General features: G+C 38.5%; 3 protein-coding genes and 1 long non-coding RNA gene across 9 annotated transcripts in view; 1 reads left to right on the top strand and 3 right to left on the bottom strand.

Annotated features, from left to right (window-relative positions):
• Nucleotides 1-4700: 4700 nt before the first annotated feature.
• gpr61l (G protein-coupled receptor 61-like) lies at nucleotides 4701-6118 on the bottom strand. Its single transcript, XM_042407497.1, has one exon. The coding sequence runs from the start codon at nucleotides 6116-6118 to the stop codon at nucleotides 4826-4828; it is 1293 nt and encodes a 430-aa protein (XP_042263431.1). The 3' UTR covers nucleotides 4701-4825.
• A 2255-nt stretch (nucleotides 6119-8373) lies between these two features.
• Nucleotides 8374-13218, bottom strand: parp3 (poly (ADP-ribose) polymerase family, member 3). 2 transcript variants are annotated; one of them, XM_042405360.1, is made up of 12 exons: nucleotides 13006-13218; nucleotides 12511-12712; nucleotides 12248-12373; nucleotides 11616-11795; nucleotides 11299-11437; nucleotides 10591-10814; nucleotides 10343-10498; nucleotides 10123-10209; nucleotides 9864-10041; nucleotides 9617-9760; nucleotides 9338-9394; nucleotides 8374-9088 (listed from the first exon to the last, which is right to left on the bottom strand). In XM_042405360.1, exons 2-12 carry the CDS (start codon nucleotides 12694-12696, stop codon nucleotides 9054-9056), a joined length of 1512 nt encoding a protein of 503 aa, XP_042261294.1. In that variant the 5' UTR covers nucleotides 12697-12712; nucleotides 13006-13218; the 3' UTR covers nucleotides 8374-9053. The 2 variants fall into 2 exon arrangements, with proteins under 2 accessions (XP_042261294.1, XP_042261289.1); XM_042405355.1 differs by having other exon boundaries at nucleotides 8374-9394; nucleotides 13006-13205.
• LOC121892363 overlaps nucleotides 13194-16454 on the top strand; it is a 24013-nt gene continuing 20752 nt past the window's right edge. For 4 of the 5 annotated variants that reach the window (XR_006094398.1, XR_006094393.1, XR_006094394.1 and 1 more), the window contains exons 1-3: nucleotides 13194-13281; nucleotides 14832-14922; nucleotides 16080-16313. This is a non-coding gene — a long non-coding RNA (uncharacterized LOC121892363). The remainder of the gene's footprint in view (nucleotides 13282-14831; nucleotides 14923-16079; nucleotides 16314-16454) is intronic. The other variant, XR_006094395.1, reaches the window with a different exon arrangement.
• grm2a (glutamate receptor, metabotropic 2a) overlaps nucleotides 15509-16454 on the bottom strand; it is a 22210-nt gene continuing 21264 nt past the window's right edge. The window contains exons 4-5 of the mRNA XM_042405374.1: nucleotides 16090-16267; nucleotides 15509-15737 (exon numbers count right to left, since the gene is read on the bottom strand). Of these exons, the coding sequence (XP_042261308.1) occupies nucleotides 15664-15737; nucleotides 16090-16267 (252 nt within the window). The 3' untranslated portion in view covers nucleotides 15509-15663. The remainder of the gene's footprint in view (nucleotides 15738-16089; nucleotides 16268-16454) is intronic.

The following is a 16454-nucleotide window of genomic DNA, read 5'->3' as shown; positions in this document are numbered from 1 at the left end:
ACTTATATATACTTTATTGATCCCTGTGGGGAAATTGATCTTCTGCATTTGACCCATCCTATACAAGCACACTGGGAGCAGTGGGCAGCCACAGTGCGGTGCCTCAGCTCCAGTTCTTTTGCCAGTGCCTTGGTCAGGGGCACTGACAGGAGTATTGACCCTAACATGCATGTATTTGATGGTGGGAGGAAACGAGGAAACTGGAGCACCTGGTGGAAACCCACACAAACACAGGGACCTTCTTGCTGCGAGGCAACAGATCTAACCACTGAGCCACTGTGCGGCCCACTGTGTAGGGAAAAGGGAAGAGAAAGGATCTTAGGGGAAATATTAGAAATGCTCCTTTTTGTCTTAGCAAGCTGGAGAGGCGTGTTAGTGTCTGTGTTTGATTGATAGCAGCTGGTAGGCTGAGCTTGTGAAAACAAGAATGACAGACAATGTAAACAAACTTGCTCAGTAACCTATAATTCATGGGCAGACAGTGTTGGCTGCATGGAAAAGTTCTCCATCTACATAGACAGAGAACTAAAGGTATTCCAGTGAATTCATGCAAAGATAAGGGGCACAATCATGAAACCAAAAAGTATAGATTTTTTGTTTCTTTTTTGTCATAGGAGAACACAGGACATGTGATTGATACAATAAAAAAACATGCCATTTAACTTCAGTTGGTTCTGTCATCCCCAAACTATGTTCCAGCTATATAAGCATGATAAATTTGTGCATTTGTTGCATTGCATTACTTACTTTTCTTCCAAGTTTATTTACTTTAAAACCCTATGCTTTCAAGACTTATGTTTGGTTTGTTTTAACATGCAAATGTCATTTAATCAAATTGCTTCACATGTACTGCTGAACCACTCCCTATATACACACTACAAACATTCTTCCTTCACCCAGATGCCCTGCCTTGTCACTATGTCAACTACTGAACCGTTATATTTTCCTGATTAATTGAATTAGGAAAAGTGTATCTGTTCATACATACTGTACATATTTCAAGTGTCTCTTCTTTGTATATTGTGGTTGTTAACATGTCGTTTATTTACACCAGTATAAACTTGGCCATTAACACTCCACAGACAGACAGCAATCTGGATCCAATATCTAATGTACCTTGACACGTTACTCACATTTAGAAAAAAAAAAAGTGACCAGACACTCAGCAGACAACATGTATCTCATCGTTTGTTGAAAATTCCTAGAGCCTTCCTGTCAGAGATGCTCAAACAGAGAGGAGGGAGAGAAGGGAGGAGAATTCACTGGTATATAGCGCACTCTGTTGGCCATGGTTTGTACTCGTAGTTATTTTGGATAAATCCTCATAATTTACTGATGTTTAAATCAGCTGTGTTTTCCACTCACACATGCTCAAATAGCACATACTCTCAAAATGCTTGCAATGATACCAAATTACTTACGTTCCCAATCACAGCAGCAGTGGTAGTGGAGTGTTGGCAGGGTCTGATTAGCTGATGATTAATGGTGTGTGTGGAAACCATGGTGATGAAGAGCCCCAGAGATTGTGTTGTGATTGTCTGAGATACTCTACTTAATAAATACTAATTTGGTTACATCTGACACATTTCTTGGTTTGCAAAATACTAATTTTAATCAAAAGTGATTTCCATTCAGAAAAGAGGAAAAATCAAAGTATAACAATTGCTAAGGTTGCCTATTTTAAAAATGCTAATGTAAAGGGAATACGGTAATGCTTTAGATTACAGCCCGCAATTTACACTGGAATTCTCAGGCAATGAAGGCAACACAAAAGAAACTCACTGATTTGAAAAAGTGTGCTTTATCCGGATGAGGTTCTGTCAGTGCATGAGCCAGCAGACCATAAATATCTAAGCACTGGTTACTCCTTTATATCTTTATACACTTTATATTCCCTCTACTGTAAACAGTTTGTAGTGTTTCTACTAGTGTGGTTTGGTGTACAATATTTTTGTATGACTTTCATGGTGATATACAGTACAAAAACTGTTCAACACAACTTTGGTCCAATCCAATCCCTATCCAAACACTGAAGCTTTAATCATTTTATTACTCTGATATTAAATATTAAATATGCTAGAAGTTAAAGACACTGGTTCCTCTGAGGGACTTCAAAGTTTTACAAGCTGACATTCTTCATAATGTTTGTGATTGTTTTAAGTAGTTTGTCTGTGAGTGTGTATGATGATTGTTTTGTGATTGTGATGTGAATGAACCATCTTATTGTCTCTTGTTATCGCAACCCTAATCTAAATGAGATTTCCTGAAGAAATAAAACTTCATAATAATAAATTGAACTGCTAGTATGGATGATGAAACTTTACTTGTCACAGTGGAATGTACTATGGTATTGCACATGTTAAGTTCCAAATCTTTCATGAACATAAATATCAAGACGGTATAATGTCAAACCTGAACATGTTGTGCATGCCCAGCTATGATTTCTGGTAGGAGTTATGCTATAGTAACTCTCTCAAACATCCAGCCTGAGATGGAATCTGTCCTTATAGGTCACAGGTCCAGATGAAATGGATTGTTGTTATGTTATCAATCACTTGTCAATAAGATTGAATAAAAGATTATTCGCTCTATTCCATGTAATATGTCCCTTAATCCATTTGTCTTGTCCTTGATAACAGTTTAAACATGTAGGCATTTACTGACTGGATACACCCAAACACTTGATGACTTAATTTTTTTTTTCTTGCCAACCACAAGTATGCTGCCATGCATAAATCTTGTCTATGTTGTCTTTCATCAACTCAGCCCAGATTGGGCCTTTGAGACTTTTTGATTTTGAAGTGCTCTCTCCTTTGCAGCTTTGTCAGCCTGATGAGATTATGATGAACATGTGGAATTACTTTACAATTTCAGATTGAAACAGTGTTAAATACATACACAGAATGTATATTAGCAAGCTGCCAATTTTTTTTGCTTGAACAGGTACCATTAAAAAATGACACTAGATAACAACACACTCCCCTCTTCTATTCACCCACATACTGTACAACTTCGATTGCTGTGCTCTAACAGTCACACCTGTTCTTCCATGTGTTTCTGGAACAACATACTTATGTCTTTCTAATCTGTATTAATAAACTATTATGTCTGAACTCAGGTGGAAAATATAGAGATTTGAATATTGTGAATGGCTTCCATTTGATAGATGGTCATTCCAAAGTCTTTGAGATGTGTCACGATATGATGGTGAGCTTGACTGTGTCCTAATCTGTGTTCACTGACATTTAGTTGTAAAAATATCGTCTTTGCATCCACTTGATGTTTTGGTCCAATTCTGTTTTTATTATTGTATGGACACAAGGGTTCATGAAGTTACAATTTCAGTGTGCAAGCCTGAAAATTGTGTCGATTTTTTACCTTATGATGTCAGTAGCTGGGATGTCCTGAATTCTGAAAAACCTTATTAATAACATAAAATTTGCCCTGTTGGTGCGGAGAAATGTGAGAGACATTTGTGAAGAGAGAATTAAATGAGAGGAGACACCGGGAAAACGAGCATTAAAGAGAGAAACAGACAGATGTGGAGATAAAAAAATATAATAAAAATCAATAATCCAGGATGACATTCATACATTTTGTATGCATGAAAAAGTTTCACAGCAAGTTTTTGTACAGTGTTTTTGTTTAAGTAGCATCCATATCCACCTGGTAAGAAAGCTAATACAGTATGTAGCTCAAAGTATTAGATACACAGTCACAGTTATGTAAGAATGGCGTACATACACAGTTTGTGACAGCCATACAGCAAAATGGTGTTTGCCGTTATTTGCTGTGACCACACTATTCTGTCTTTCCCTCTGTTTGTGAAAGACTAATACAAACAGCAGCTGCCATAAAATAGCACTTTGTTACCACTCTCAGAGCATTATCAATACCCAGTAATGATTTCCATTGTAAATTCACTATCTCTGCTTCACCGTACCCATGTCACTATTGTAGCAGTCCATATTAGCAGAGACTTGTAATACCTACCCTCAGCCTCTGTTCACATGCTAATGAGCCTCTATCTGAACATATAGGTCTTGTGTAATCAGTCTGCATGTGAAAAGCAGGCATGAGCCAGAATTAGTAGACTCCAATCAGGGTATAAAGGTAAAGCATATATCCAGCCCAAAGGTCCTCGTTGCTATGTGAGTCACAGGCTCACTCAATTTCCATGACGACAGGGGTAGGTGACATTCACCATCTATCCGCATATCTGTTGCACACAGGAACTCTGAGGTATTGTCCCTCAGATTCATGAGAGCTCCTCACACTGCCGAGGCCACCATGTTAGTGCTGCAATGGGATAATTTAGTGATGTATGGGAGTCATGCTATTATAGTTACACCATGGCAACATTTACATCCAATACTTTACAATGTTCAAGAAAGTCAGTATACAGTATATTGTAATTGGCATGGAAAAATGACACTGTTGAACTGATTCATATGGAATAGAAATAGTTCCTAATTAAATACAACTTTAACAATAAAACATATACAAATCCATCCAGGCATCTCCATGTTATTGTAGTTACACTTCAAATTCACAAATTTACAAAGATATAAAAAAACATTTCTACAAACATCACATTAAAATATATGTGGAGGAAATATACACAGGAGAGTGTTTATAACAATTTCAATATTTTAATATTACAGTCAGAAGCACCTAGACCTAAAGTGAGAAGCCTTCCTGAATGGAGTATTGCAATTAAACAACACAAGTCACTGGACACTTAAAAAGTATGAAGGAAAAATGTCCCACAACCATAAAAAGCTATGGCCTACATATTAGTATTGCAGTCCATATTGCTCAATGTCTAAGCATTTTCCTCAGGTATTTGTCCAGGGATCTTAACTCCCTGGTCCATAGTGTTTCTGGGACTGGAGTTAACACAGCTGGACCGGGTTTCAGCTGAGCTGCTGGTTCTCTGGATGAACTGGAGGAAGTTCTCCTGAAGAGAGCCCTCATGACTGGAAGCCCCAAACTCCATAGGCTGGGTCAGGCAGCAGCGTCGAAACTTGATGAGCTCCTCTCTGATCTGCCTGTTCAACAGGCCGTAGAAGAATGGGTTAACTGCAAAAGAAGAGTAAGCGAGCCAGGTGACTGCCTCCTCTAAATCCCCAGGGCTCTGCATGGAGCCAGTCAGAGACATTTGCAGGTGGAAGATGAAGTACGGCAACCAACAAACCAAGAACTGGCCCACAATGAATACCAAGGTAAGGGCAGCTTTGCCCCCACTGAAGGCCCTCTCTGGAGATAGTCTCTGGGGCAGAGTGCGGGTGGTGGTGATCATGGTAGTCTGGCTGTTAATGGAGTCAGAGCGATTCTTAGCAGGGCTTGAATTTGCCCATGTTGGCACAGTGGGGACTTGCTGTAAAGCTGCGGAACGGGCTACCTTGTACACAGCACAGTAAACAGCAAAGATAACCACTGCAGGAACCAGGAAACACACCACACTGAAGAGCACAGCAAATACTCTTCTCAGACGACTGTGGCTCGCATGGAGAGAGCAGTGACCTGCAGCAATAGAGCTTTGATTTCCATAAGCTGGCCATCCAAACAGTGTGACCAAAGCCAAGAGGACTGACTTAACCCAGATTAGGAGCATTACACCAATAGCGAGGTTGATGGTCATCTTGACTTCGTAACGCATTGGGTGTACAATATAGAAGTAACGCTCCACACTGATGGCTGTGATGGTAAGAATGGACAGACAGATGAGGAAAACGTTGAGAAAGATGTAAACCTGACACTCAAGAACAGTAAACACCACAGTACCAAAGAAAGGCGAGCTGGATATGATACCCAGAGGCATGAGGAGAATGGCACACAGCAGGTCGACTGCGCAAAGGTGACACACAAATGCAAACCTCTTCAGGTGAGGAGCACGAGCAATGGCCACCATTACACCAGCATTGGCTAACAAAGCAATGAGGTTAAGGGTCACCATGCAGAACAAGCCAAAAAGGTCTTTGATCTGTGACTGGGAGCTTGTGACTACACCCACATCGGCAGGAACCGTAGGATTTGGCTCCCATAGGACAGTTGTAAGGTTTATAACTGACTGATTTGGCACAGAGGATATCATGGGACCAGACTTCTCAGCCATTATTCATTCACAACTTGCTCCATTTTGTATCTCAGTTTTCTGCATGTCTGGACGTCCTGTGTTGAAAAGACAGAAACAGTTTGTAAATGGAAGAAAACAACCAATTTTAAGGCAGTCCAGATATATTATGTTCAGTTATTCCCTTTGCCTATTTAGAAATATATGTATATATATGAATATTTTGATATATTTAATGTGATAAAATAAATGAAAAAGCTGTTACAATTACATTTCTGCTGACTGCTGACTTCTAACTGTGAAGATGAAAGAATTTAAGCATGTAAATTGAGTCAATGGTTTACATATTTTAAGTGTAAACAGATACATTAGAAACTGTTTACAGTAAAACATAGCAATGAATAGTCTTGTTTATGTAAAATCAGTATCCGCTGACACTGAGGTCTATTCTACACTGTTTGTGTAGGTAAAGATAAGAGTTGTGAGGAAAATAAGCAATGAGCTGCTCCAGTAGTCTGTGCTGTTTGCTTGGTTTTCCAAAGTGCTTTTGTTTAGTTCCAACTGCAGTCCAATACATTTTGTTTCATATAACATTCTGCTAATTGTCCTCTTAGTCACTCTAAGATGTCCTTGACTCTGAAAATTGAATGAAGGAATGACACAAATTCTACAAATTATATTTATCACTACAGATATAAATGCTATCTTATACAACCACAGCTTTTGTGAGTGAACAAAAGCAAATGTGCATGTGAGATTGTGTTGGACATACGGGTAAAAATGTATTGTTATATTATAAACCCACTAGTATGGGAGAAATGCAAGTCTACCACTTCTGTCAAAGTGCCAAGTTCAGGCAACTTAAAAGGCAATCAAATCTTTCGTCTGCTCCATCTTCACAGTGTTTATGCATAATGCATTTTGAAGACCATTTTTTGCCTCAAAATACACATTGTAAGAATCTTTTTCAGGAAATAAATCAGAAAACTTACATTAATGAAGTTCTGCTCCAAAAAGTCTATATAGAACAAGGTTGGAAACATGGTTTTGGAAATCACTACATGACATTCATCCTATTTACAGTGTGAAATGTGAATATAAGAAACATAATTTACATTATTTTAATACGTTTACTGTCTAGATTTTCATCACCAACAATAAAAAAATACATGCAGCATGAAAAATAAAGAGGATGGAAATGTGTAAACTACCTACCCATGAGCCACTGTCTGTGTTTGTAGTACAGTTCAGACTGAACAGGTTAACCAGGTTTCTGATTTGACAAAGCTTCAATTGAAATCCCACATATTGTTTAAATAGGCCCAAACCAGACACAGCCCAGCTCTTCTCTTCTTTTTCCCACAAAGTAAAATAGTCAGTCCTCCAGCTGAAAATCCATGTTAAGTCAGTGTATGAGATAGAGACACTCCAGAGGTCCAGACTCATCACACATGTATATTCCCAATGAAAGAAACTGATCACTGATTCCGTTATTTTAGATGGTAGATGATGCTTCCTCTCTCTCCTCACCCCTCCTTCAGTAACACTCTCATTTATTCCTGTGCTGTGTATGGCAGTGACTGTCACACATTGTATTGTGTGTGATTGTGTTTTTTTTTTCTTCTTTCAAATAGACACACACTCCACTGTCCCCCTCTAGAGCCCAGTCTTCTCTGGGTCCTAATTACCACCAGTTTAAAGGGATATTGAACCTGAGGAAGCCAGCGCTGTATATCTGCACAAGCAATTGAAATTTGATTAAACCATAGCATTATAATAGTATGGAACTGTTTGACTGACAATAAAGGGATTCACTGGTTGTCATATTTGAATATATATGCATTACAGCAAAATGTATGCTATTTTGTGCTATTATTTTATGGTGAATTGTTTTTTATACCTCAATTACCTGTATTACATAGCAACAGTTCCCTAACTTTTTTATATTAATGACCCCAAAGAAAGACTACATCCCAAGGATCTCACCTGAATATTTTTTCTTATTAAATACTTAGTGCTCAGTGCAGAATTGTCAAATTTCATCCCTGCAAAAAGGCTTCATCTGGGTCAATTCAAACAATATGTCTAACTGTTCTGGCTTATATTTGTAGCAGCCTTCTTGAGATAATTTGTGTGCATAATGGAAAAAAAGTGGTGGCACCGTTCATATTTTTTCACATCCATACAGATAAATTATATTGCTTTCCTGTAATTTTGGAAAATACTTAAATTAGCAAGTATAAAAAAAAATGAAAGCCTTTAAGCCAAGTATCCACAAGGAAAAACACTGCAACAAGTTAGAGGAACACTCAAGTTTATTAACTAATCATTGGTTCAAGTTCTGTCATAGTGCAAAAATGCTGAGAACATTACATTCCAAAGGGAGTTGCTCCTTCCTGACACCATGTGGTGGCATTTGTAACCTATCTAGAAAACCAACTGGGCAAAAAATTTGACCCATCTGTTTACCACTTATTACTTTGCACTGTAAAAGTACTTTCAGGATATTAATCAGCAGTTCAACAAAATATCAGATCACAAAATTGTACTTTATAGTTCTTATACCTGTAAACATTTCTGCATTTGGTACCATTTTTACTCTACTAAATAACATTAAAAATGTCTATATAATTGCAAAGGCATGCAGTGTATTTATCCTGCATATCAAAGATATTTTTGCTGCATGATCACTTGAATTAAATAATCAAGTGTAAATAATATCTAAAAGGTCAAAGTACACGATTGAGATGCAAAATAAAACATAATGTGCAGCATGTAATTCAAAACAGAACTGTATAGATATCTAGAGGCCTTTCAGACATTTAACAAAGATGAAAAGATACCAGTAAGAGACTGATAAAGGATGCCATGTTTTTCATGGTAAATAAAATAAATATAGTATGTCAGTGTTTTAACAGAAGTGCAGTCTATCACTCTCAGACCAGTTATAGTGTGCAAAATATAAGGCACAGGGAAGTCATTTATGCATCTTGTAGGTTGTCTGCACAATAACTGTAAGAATGAAGACAATAATAATCATAATAATATAAGAAAACAGCATAGTTACGCTTTTTAGGAAGCCCATCATATAGATGGAGGAACTTTTCTCTTTCAAGGGACCTGCCCCTATCCTCAAGTTGAATTAGCACGACATGTTTAGCTCCAACAGGTAGCGAAGGCGACACTGGCTCTCTTTGTAGATGAGATATTCGCTGTTACTGAAGTAGCTCTCTGAGAACTGGGGCTGATCTATGGGCTTACCCTGTGGCACAGCTACCTTCTTGCCATCCAGGGTGATGAAGATGTCCTTAGACGGGTCTGAAAACAAAGGAGTTGCCAAACAAAAGGTGCTGCATGATATCCTTTAACACAGTGTTTCTCAAATGCTATTTGTTAGCAATATTAGAGAAACTTGTAACAAAATGAGCCAAGTTTAATTTTATTGAAATAGAATTATCTAGTTACTTAGTTTTTAGACGCAAAGACACAAGGCTGAGAGCAAGATAAAACTACTGAACAAGTATCGTGGAAGTATTGTACCTGGTTCCACTGATCCTCGTGCCACCACACTATCATAGCCAGCAGGAGCCTTCTTCAAGGAAGAGTTGTCTTTGGTGATGGTATGTTCTTTGCCGAGGGCTACCTCACTCAGAAACATCACTCCAGTATTTTTAGAGGTGCGCACTAAAAATGCATGGCAGAAAACACTGATTCATTATTATTATTATGATTGCAATCATCAGTCATCATCATCTTCTTTAAACATTGTCTCTTCATACAGTCTCACCGTAACCTGCAGACTTCCTGTTTTCAGATGCAAAATAGATACCACAACCAACACGGCCTCCTGAATGGGGCATTATCCTCAGGCCGCTCTTAAGGATAGCTGCTACCACCGCAATGTTTGTACCATGCCACAGCAGACGGCGGTTTTCCAGACTATCATTCTCGCTAAACCGCTCTCCCTGCAATGTACGACGTATGTGTTAGGTCAAAGGACTTCAGTCTTCTGTGTCATATTCAACAAGACTGACTCTAGGTCTCACCTCTGTCGCTCGATCAACTTCCCAAACATTGACAATTTTTGGTTTACGATAGTCACATGAAGTTTCTTTCAGGTATTTTTCTATGATCTTCAAATGCAAAGAAAAAAAATGTTAATACTTGTGGACAAGAGAACATGAATGGAAGACAAACTGAAATATTGACAATTGCAAACAAGTGCATTACATTTACTGAACCTTATTATCACCCATGACACAGTACCTTAGATGTTTCTGTGTCCTTGTCCATCAGAGTGAGCTTGCATTTGAGAGAATTGTAGTCTTGGTCTAGAGGGTGAGGAACTGTCTCTATCATCTCTTCCTGAGCCTTCTCAGTTTCTGACTTCAGTGTCTGGGCAAGCTCAATGTCAGCCAGCACCTTCAGAAGGCAAAGTAAGGAAAGGAAAGGAAACTCAGGACTGACAAAACATCAAAGGGAGAACAGCTAATGCGACTTTAAGTGAATCTTACCATAAGCATCTCTTTCTTCTTCTCCACAATCTCTTTATTGTTGATGGTAGGCGGTCTGCACCGGCCAAAGTTATGTGGGATTGTGGTGAAGAACTTTGAAGAAAGTTCTTCGAGGCGTGCTCCTCCACTTTTTTTGTTCATGGCTGCCTCAATCTCCTCCAGCACTTCAAAGCCCTTTGCGATCTGCATCTTACTGAGTTTGCCTAAAGGCATCTTCTTGATGTCTGTATAACATCCACACACACACACACACACAAAACCACAAATCTAAGCCACAATAGTTATTGCATGTTTTCTTTTTCTTTTCTTTTTACTGCTACAAAAAGAAATATCACACAATGTATTTATTTTGAGGTGCCCCTTGTTCCTAAGCCCAAGAAACTGATAAGACGTTATCGAGATGCTGAGACAGGGAGATTCGGTGTGTAAATGCAGACTTCACCCTTTGTTTGTAGCAATGGTCAAACATTTACATGCCACATTCTACACTCTTTGATCTCCTAGTTGTCCTACATTTCCAAGCAACACCGAAAGTCGAGACAAATACTGTATGACAAAGTTCAGAGATTATTTAAAAACTAGCACCCCATTTAGTGCAACAGGCACTCCAGTCCGACAGGCATGTAACAGAACAGGTATGTATGCACATTGACATTTGTACCCTCCAAGAACCAGTTGGTATTAGTTGGTTTACAGAGACACACCCACCTAAGTTCATACATTCCATTGCCTCCTTGAACATGTCGTTGCTGAAAATGAGCTCAATGAGGCTCCTTGTAGCCTCATCAAGGATGCATGGTAGGGTCTTTTTAGTGACTTTGGCAGTCTTTCCATCGACACTGTCCACCTGCAATATCAAAAAGTACACCCAGTGAGCTTTTGTTAAGGCTGGTACTTATATATCAGAGGTTTCAAATATTTGAAACCCCTTCAACTATTTGCCATGGAGAGTGGTAACTGATTCTATGACATGATTCCTCTAGGTTTCATATCTCTTGCTCCAGTGAGATGTACAATCACATTACCTTGACCTCAGCATCCTTCTCTCCATCCACCTCTATCAGGGTGTACTTCCCGGAGTGAGACACAAAATTCATCCGATCGCTCCAGTTGTTCTTTGTCTTGTCCTTAAACTTTTTCTCAAAGTCCTTGACAGCAGTCTCAAGCTTATCGAACACGTTAAGTTTGCTTTGTCCCACTTCCCCCTGAATTTAGGTTAGAGATGAGGCAATCAGGGGCAATTTGTTTTATATAGGAAAATGAAATACACTAGAATAATTTGTCAGAAGTCCCACCATGATCATAACAGCATATTAAACATTAATTAATTAAAAGTTATACTAATGATTCCATTAATTTGTATAATAAATATATTATTTGCAAATACTACTAATGTCAACACACTTGTCTTCACTTAATGTGTGCATTAATACTTTTAACTCATTAAGGATCCACTAAGGGCATTACAGACATTTGTTTTGAATACTGTGGACCATGCATAGAATATATATATACAACAAAATATCAGGAAAATGTGTTTCTAATTTTCATCCGTGTTAAAGTACAAATACAGTTGCTAATATTTATACATTTAAAGAGATAACAGACAAAACAGAATAAAGTAAACAAGGTAGTGTAGTAGGAATCTGTTGCTTACCACTCTGCCCCATCTGTTCCATGAATAGTACTTGTTGCTTGCTTTAATAAGTTGAATGACATAAAACTTGTTATTGTTATGTCCAATATTTGTCTGATTGAGCATGCAGTCATAGTCTTCATATACCTGGTGAGTCAATACAGACATATTTTTCAATATGTGTTTTTCTCTTTAAATATGATTGCATAAAAATAATGAATTTATCTTGATGTAAGAGAATAAATACTGTGGGGATACCCAGTGCCATACAGTGCCCCTCTTACCTCTCCAGCAGCTGGCAGTGAGCAGTGCTCATCCACCTTCCTGTTGCCTTTTACCTGTGGCCCTGCAGCCATAAGGGCCTCTTTTGTAGAGGTGAAGGCATCCTTGGGCTTTGGTGTCTCGGGCTCCTCTTTTACCTTCTTGCCGCCCGCATTGGCAGTAGAAGCAGCCCGTCTCTTTGGTGCCATGTTGCTTGCTGAAAACCTTGCACAGATATCTGCCATGTTAGTGATCTGGGCGTTATGCTCAGACATGTCTACACGACTGGACAGCAAGTTCTCTCTGGCTGTACATCAAAACAAATTAATGAATTTCCGTACATGTACTAATTATCTCTATGTAATTATCACTAAGCTACTGTATGTTGCCATAAGTAATAGCAATTAATCTGTATGCAACAGTGATTTTTAATGTGTTTTGGAGGAAAGCAGCCACAAACTCCGCCTTCACCGGTTCATCCCGAAGATGACCTAAATTTCCTTCAGCTGAGAACTCACCTTTTAACTGTAAACAGAGAGGCAGATAGCCGGGCTGAGAGAGAGGAAAGCAGGCCGACAGATAGTCAGGGACCCCTCGGTGGTGAAGACGTCAGGAAGCTGTCTGAAGGCAACTGTCCGACTCAGATTTTGGCGAAGTTTATACACTGTTGACAGTCAGGGGAAGAGGCGGGGCTGAACTGTACACCTTCTTTTCCTCTTCTTGCTGCTGCTGGAGTCGTCGATGGCACTACCAGAGCTTGCTAACGGTTATACTGCCACCTAGCTAATATTCCGGTGTGTATTTTTCTCTGCCTTCCAACAACTTCAATGAGAAGTAATGAGAGCGAGACAAAAGTTCAACAACAATTAAATAGGCCAATTAATAAGGTTTATTATTGCCCTTTTTATTTATTTAGTTATTTACAAACGTTTAGTTAACGCTAGCGCTGGTTATAAACGGACGGAAATCCAACCTTAAATTACCATGTCAACGGTTTTAATGTCCACAATTTTCTATCATTATCTAGTTAGCTAACTAGCGCTAATTTCACAGTAGCCATCAGCTATTTGGCTAAAGTTTTGTTTAAACTTAAATGCGTCCATTACAAAAAAAAAAAGAGCTTGCTGTCTGAATGAAAGAAAATGATAAATTAAAGTGAAACCCCCACTAATGGTATTAAAACAATTAATCTTTGAGGAGTTTACCTTCCAGACTATTTTGTTATTTTTACATTGTGGCCCACTGTGCATATGTTATAGTGGCATTAAACCACTAAATAGCCTAAAACAAACAAAAAGGTCCCAATAGGAAAGTAAGAAAGGCACCCCTTTTTTCTCTTCGTCCTTCTGCTTTCATAGTAACAACAATTACTATTAATTCCAGTACAAAACTCAACTCCTTATATGTTACCTCCTCTCTACTGTGTAGCTATTTTTGTGCTAAATTCACAAAAACAGAGAAGACAACTCAGAAGTACTGTATGATGTAGAATAATTACACAGTAGTGTGTGCCTTGTGTGTGTATGTGCAAGGTGTGTCTATTCAATTTAAAGGTTAAACTTTATAAGGACTCAACATGATAAAGACTAATATTACATGTTAGAAAGTGCTATCATAGGTAGTGTTGGCAACAATTTCCATTGCAGTGACCAATGTTTGTTCAGGACAGAGTGTTCTCCCCTTTAGGAAATGTTATTTAGACACACTGGATTTTTAAGATGAGGATGACTAACAACTTTATAATTAAATCTCTAAATATTTCGGGAGGGCTTGTTTGTTAGCGTGTGCGCATCACTTGACATTTCATCTCTACTATTACAGCAAGGAGTTGTTGAAGTAAGTGCTGTATCTGGCTTATATAATCATAGTAATTTGATGATGGCCACTGAGCAGATCTAATAAAGCAAGACAATGCTCTGAGTCCGCTTCCTCCATATGCAAATACTTTATTTACAGCAAGCCCCAGGGCTGCCTGCGTGTTCTCATGAGATTAGATCAAACAATTTGGACACAAGATGGCAGTGTTAAATCACAGATACTGTAGTCTTTTTTTCAAAAGCATCTGCCTCATGTACATAGGAGTACTAACTGCTGTGTATATTCCTAGGACAGCTTTGGTGGATTTTATCCCATATCAGCAGATGATGATATTTGTGCTGGTAATTTTCATGTAGAGACTGTTTGGTCTTGGCAGATGCTCTAGATTGAAGCTGATTAATATTAGACAGCTCAGATTTCAAACTCTAATTGAATCCAAATTTAATTTGCACTACATCATCATATTTTTTTAAACAGTAAGGCAACATGACTATCTGAATTGCACTTCTACACATCATTATTTTAGGGCTGTGGCTCAGGAGGAAGAGCAGGATGTCCATTAATCACAGGGTTTTCATCAGCAAGACGTTAAACCCCAAATTGCCCCCAATGGCCAGGTCAGTGCATTGCATGGCAGCTCTGCCAGCATGTGTGTGTGTGTGTGTGTGTGTGTGTGTGTGTCTGTGTGTGTGTGAATGGGTGAGAAGTGCTATATTAGTACAATACATTATAGATATTTAGCTGTTTGTCGCAAGACAGCAAAGCAAGGGTGTAAATGACATCTAGTATGTAACAATATAGTATGACAGTATGTTTGGCAGATTTATGCATATTACCAAGACTATAATTCCAATTTTCTCAGTGTTTACTGTAAGTCAAACTAAGCAAATTCACATCTCAGAACTGCAGCATGTTTGCATATGTTGTCCTGTAGATGTGAAATTTGCATCTCATGATGATGAGGAAAGAAATAGTCAGACTACATGTCAATTTGGTATTAATAAAAAACACATTTTATTTACATAAATTACAAGAAAGCACAAACTGGTTCACCAAAATCTACATTAAAAATGTCTTGTATATATTACATTTAACAGATTTACTATAATTTACTCCATTGTTGCAAGTAGAATCTTCAATAAAAACAAGGGCAATACTGTATGCAACTTTATTGGCATCTCGTTTAAAATCGCTACGAGTCAAAGAACAAAATTAAATAATTGGGACATTGTACTCACAGCACTCTGAGGACAACAAAGTCAGGACGATCGTCCTCTTTAATATCTGAGACACCTGATTCAGGACTAGTGATTATATAACTCTGTTTACAATGCTTGGCAGAGGAACTCAGCTGATCTTCACAAAGAGGACGTTGTGGAGTCCACCACCTCTCGTCCATTACACACTGTAGGAACAACATTGGAGGCTGATGCTGCAAAACATTCAAAAATACATCCGAGATCATTCAGATTATATGACATTTAATATCAAAATATGACAATTAATCACCCTGGGTGCCATCTGTCCTCCAATTAGATGTTATTTAATTAGAGAAATGGCAGAAGGACTCATGCAGTTTTTTTAAAAAGGTAAAATACAAGCGTCAGTTTTAGATGTGTGACAGAAAGGCAGCTTTGTGTAGTGAGTAGTGCAACAAGTTTGTTATACAAGTAGCTATGAATCATGTAATAACATCACTTTTCAATTGAGTTATGAGTATTTTATTACTGTTTATAGTGAGCTCAGCACTAGCTAAAGTGATTTTGTTGTGTAGCAGGTGGTACCTTGAGAGAAACTGGAGCCTGGACCAGTGGTGACACTGAAGCGAGTGGTGGCCACCCGCAGGGTGCTGACATTCTTCTGTGGCTGGAACAGGATGATGTGGACCTTGGGAGAAAAGAGGCAGCCCAGCACCACCGACCCACTCAGACTGACAGAGATACACATGGTGGTGGTTTGCACCTGGAGGATGAAAGAGAGGGAAGAAATTCACTTAAAAAGACAAAAGGTACACTGACTCGTACACTTGGGTGTACAGTATATTTTATGGAGATTACTCACTGATACTGAGTGATTTTGAGTTTACTTTTCTGTTATACACACTAATATGTACCCCCACAAAATTGAAAATCATGTTGTTTTTTTGCTT

The sequence above is a fragment of the Thunnus maccoyii genome, chromosome 3, assembly GCF_910596095.1.
Source record: "Thunnus maccoyii chromosome 3, fThuMac1.1, whole genome shotgun sequence".
In the NCBI taxonomy this organism is placed as follows: domain Eukaryota; kingdom Metazoa; phylum Chordata; class Actinopteri; order Scombriformes; family Scombridae; genus Thunnus; species Thunnus maccoyii.
This window is presented reverse-complemented; position numbering and strand designations above follow the sequence as displayed.

Coding starts and splice junctions, on each gene's coding strand:
- gpr61l (XM_042407497.1), bottom strand. CDS start 6,118: ATGGCTGAGAAGTCTGGTCCCATGATATCCTCTGTGCCAAATCAGTCA.
- parp3 (XM_042405355.1), bottom strand. CDS start 12,696: ATGGCACCAAAGAGACGGGCTGCTTCTACTGCCAATGCGGGCGGCAAG. Junction 11,796..12,247: donor GGAACAGATGGGGCAGAGTG/GTAAGCAACAGA, acceptor ACCTAAATTCAG/GGGGAAGTGGGACAAAGCAA. Junction 9,395..9,616: donor ACGAGGATCAGTGGAACCAG/GTACAATACTTC, acceptor CTTTGTTTTCAG/ACCCGTCTAAGGACATCTTC.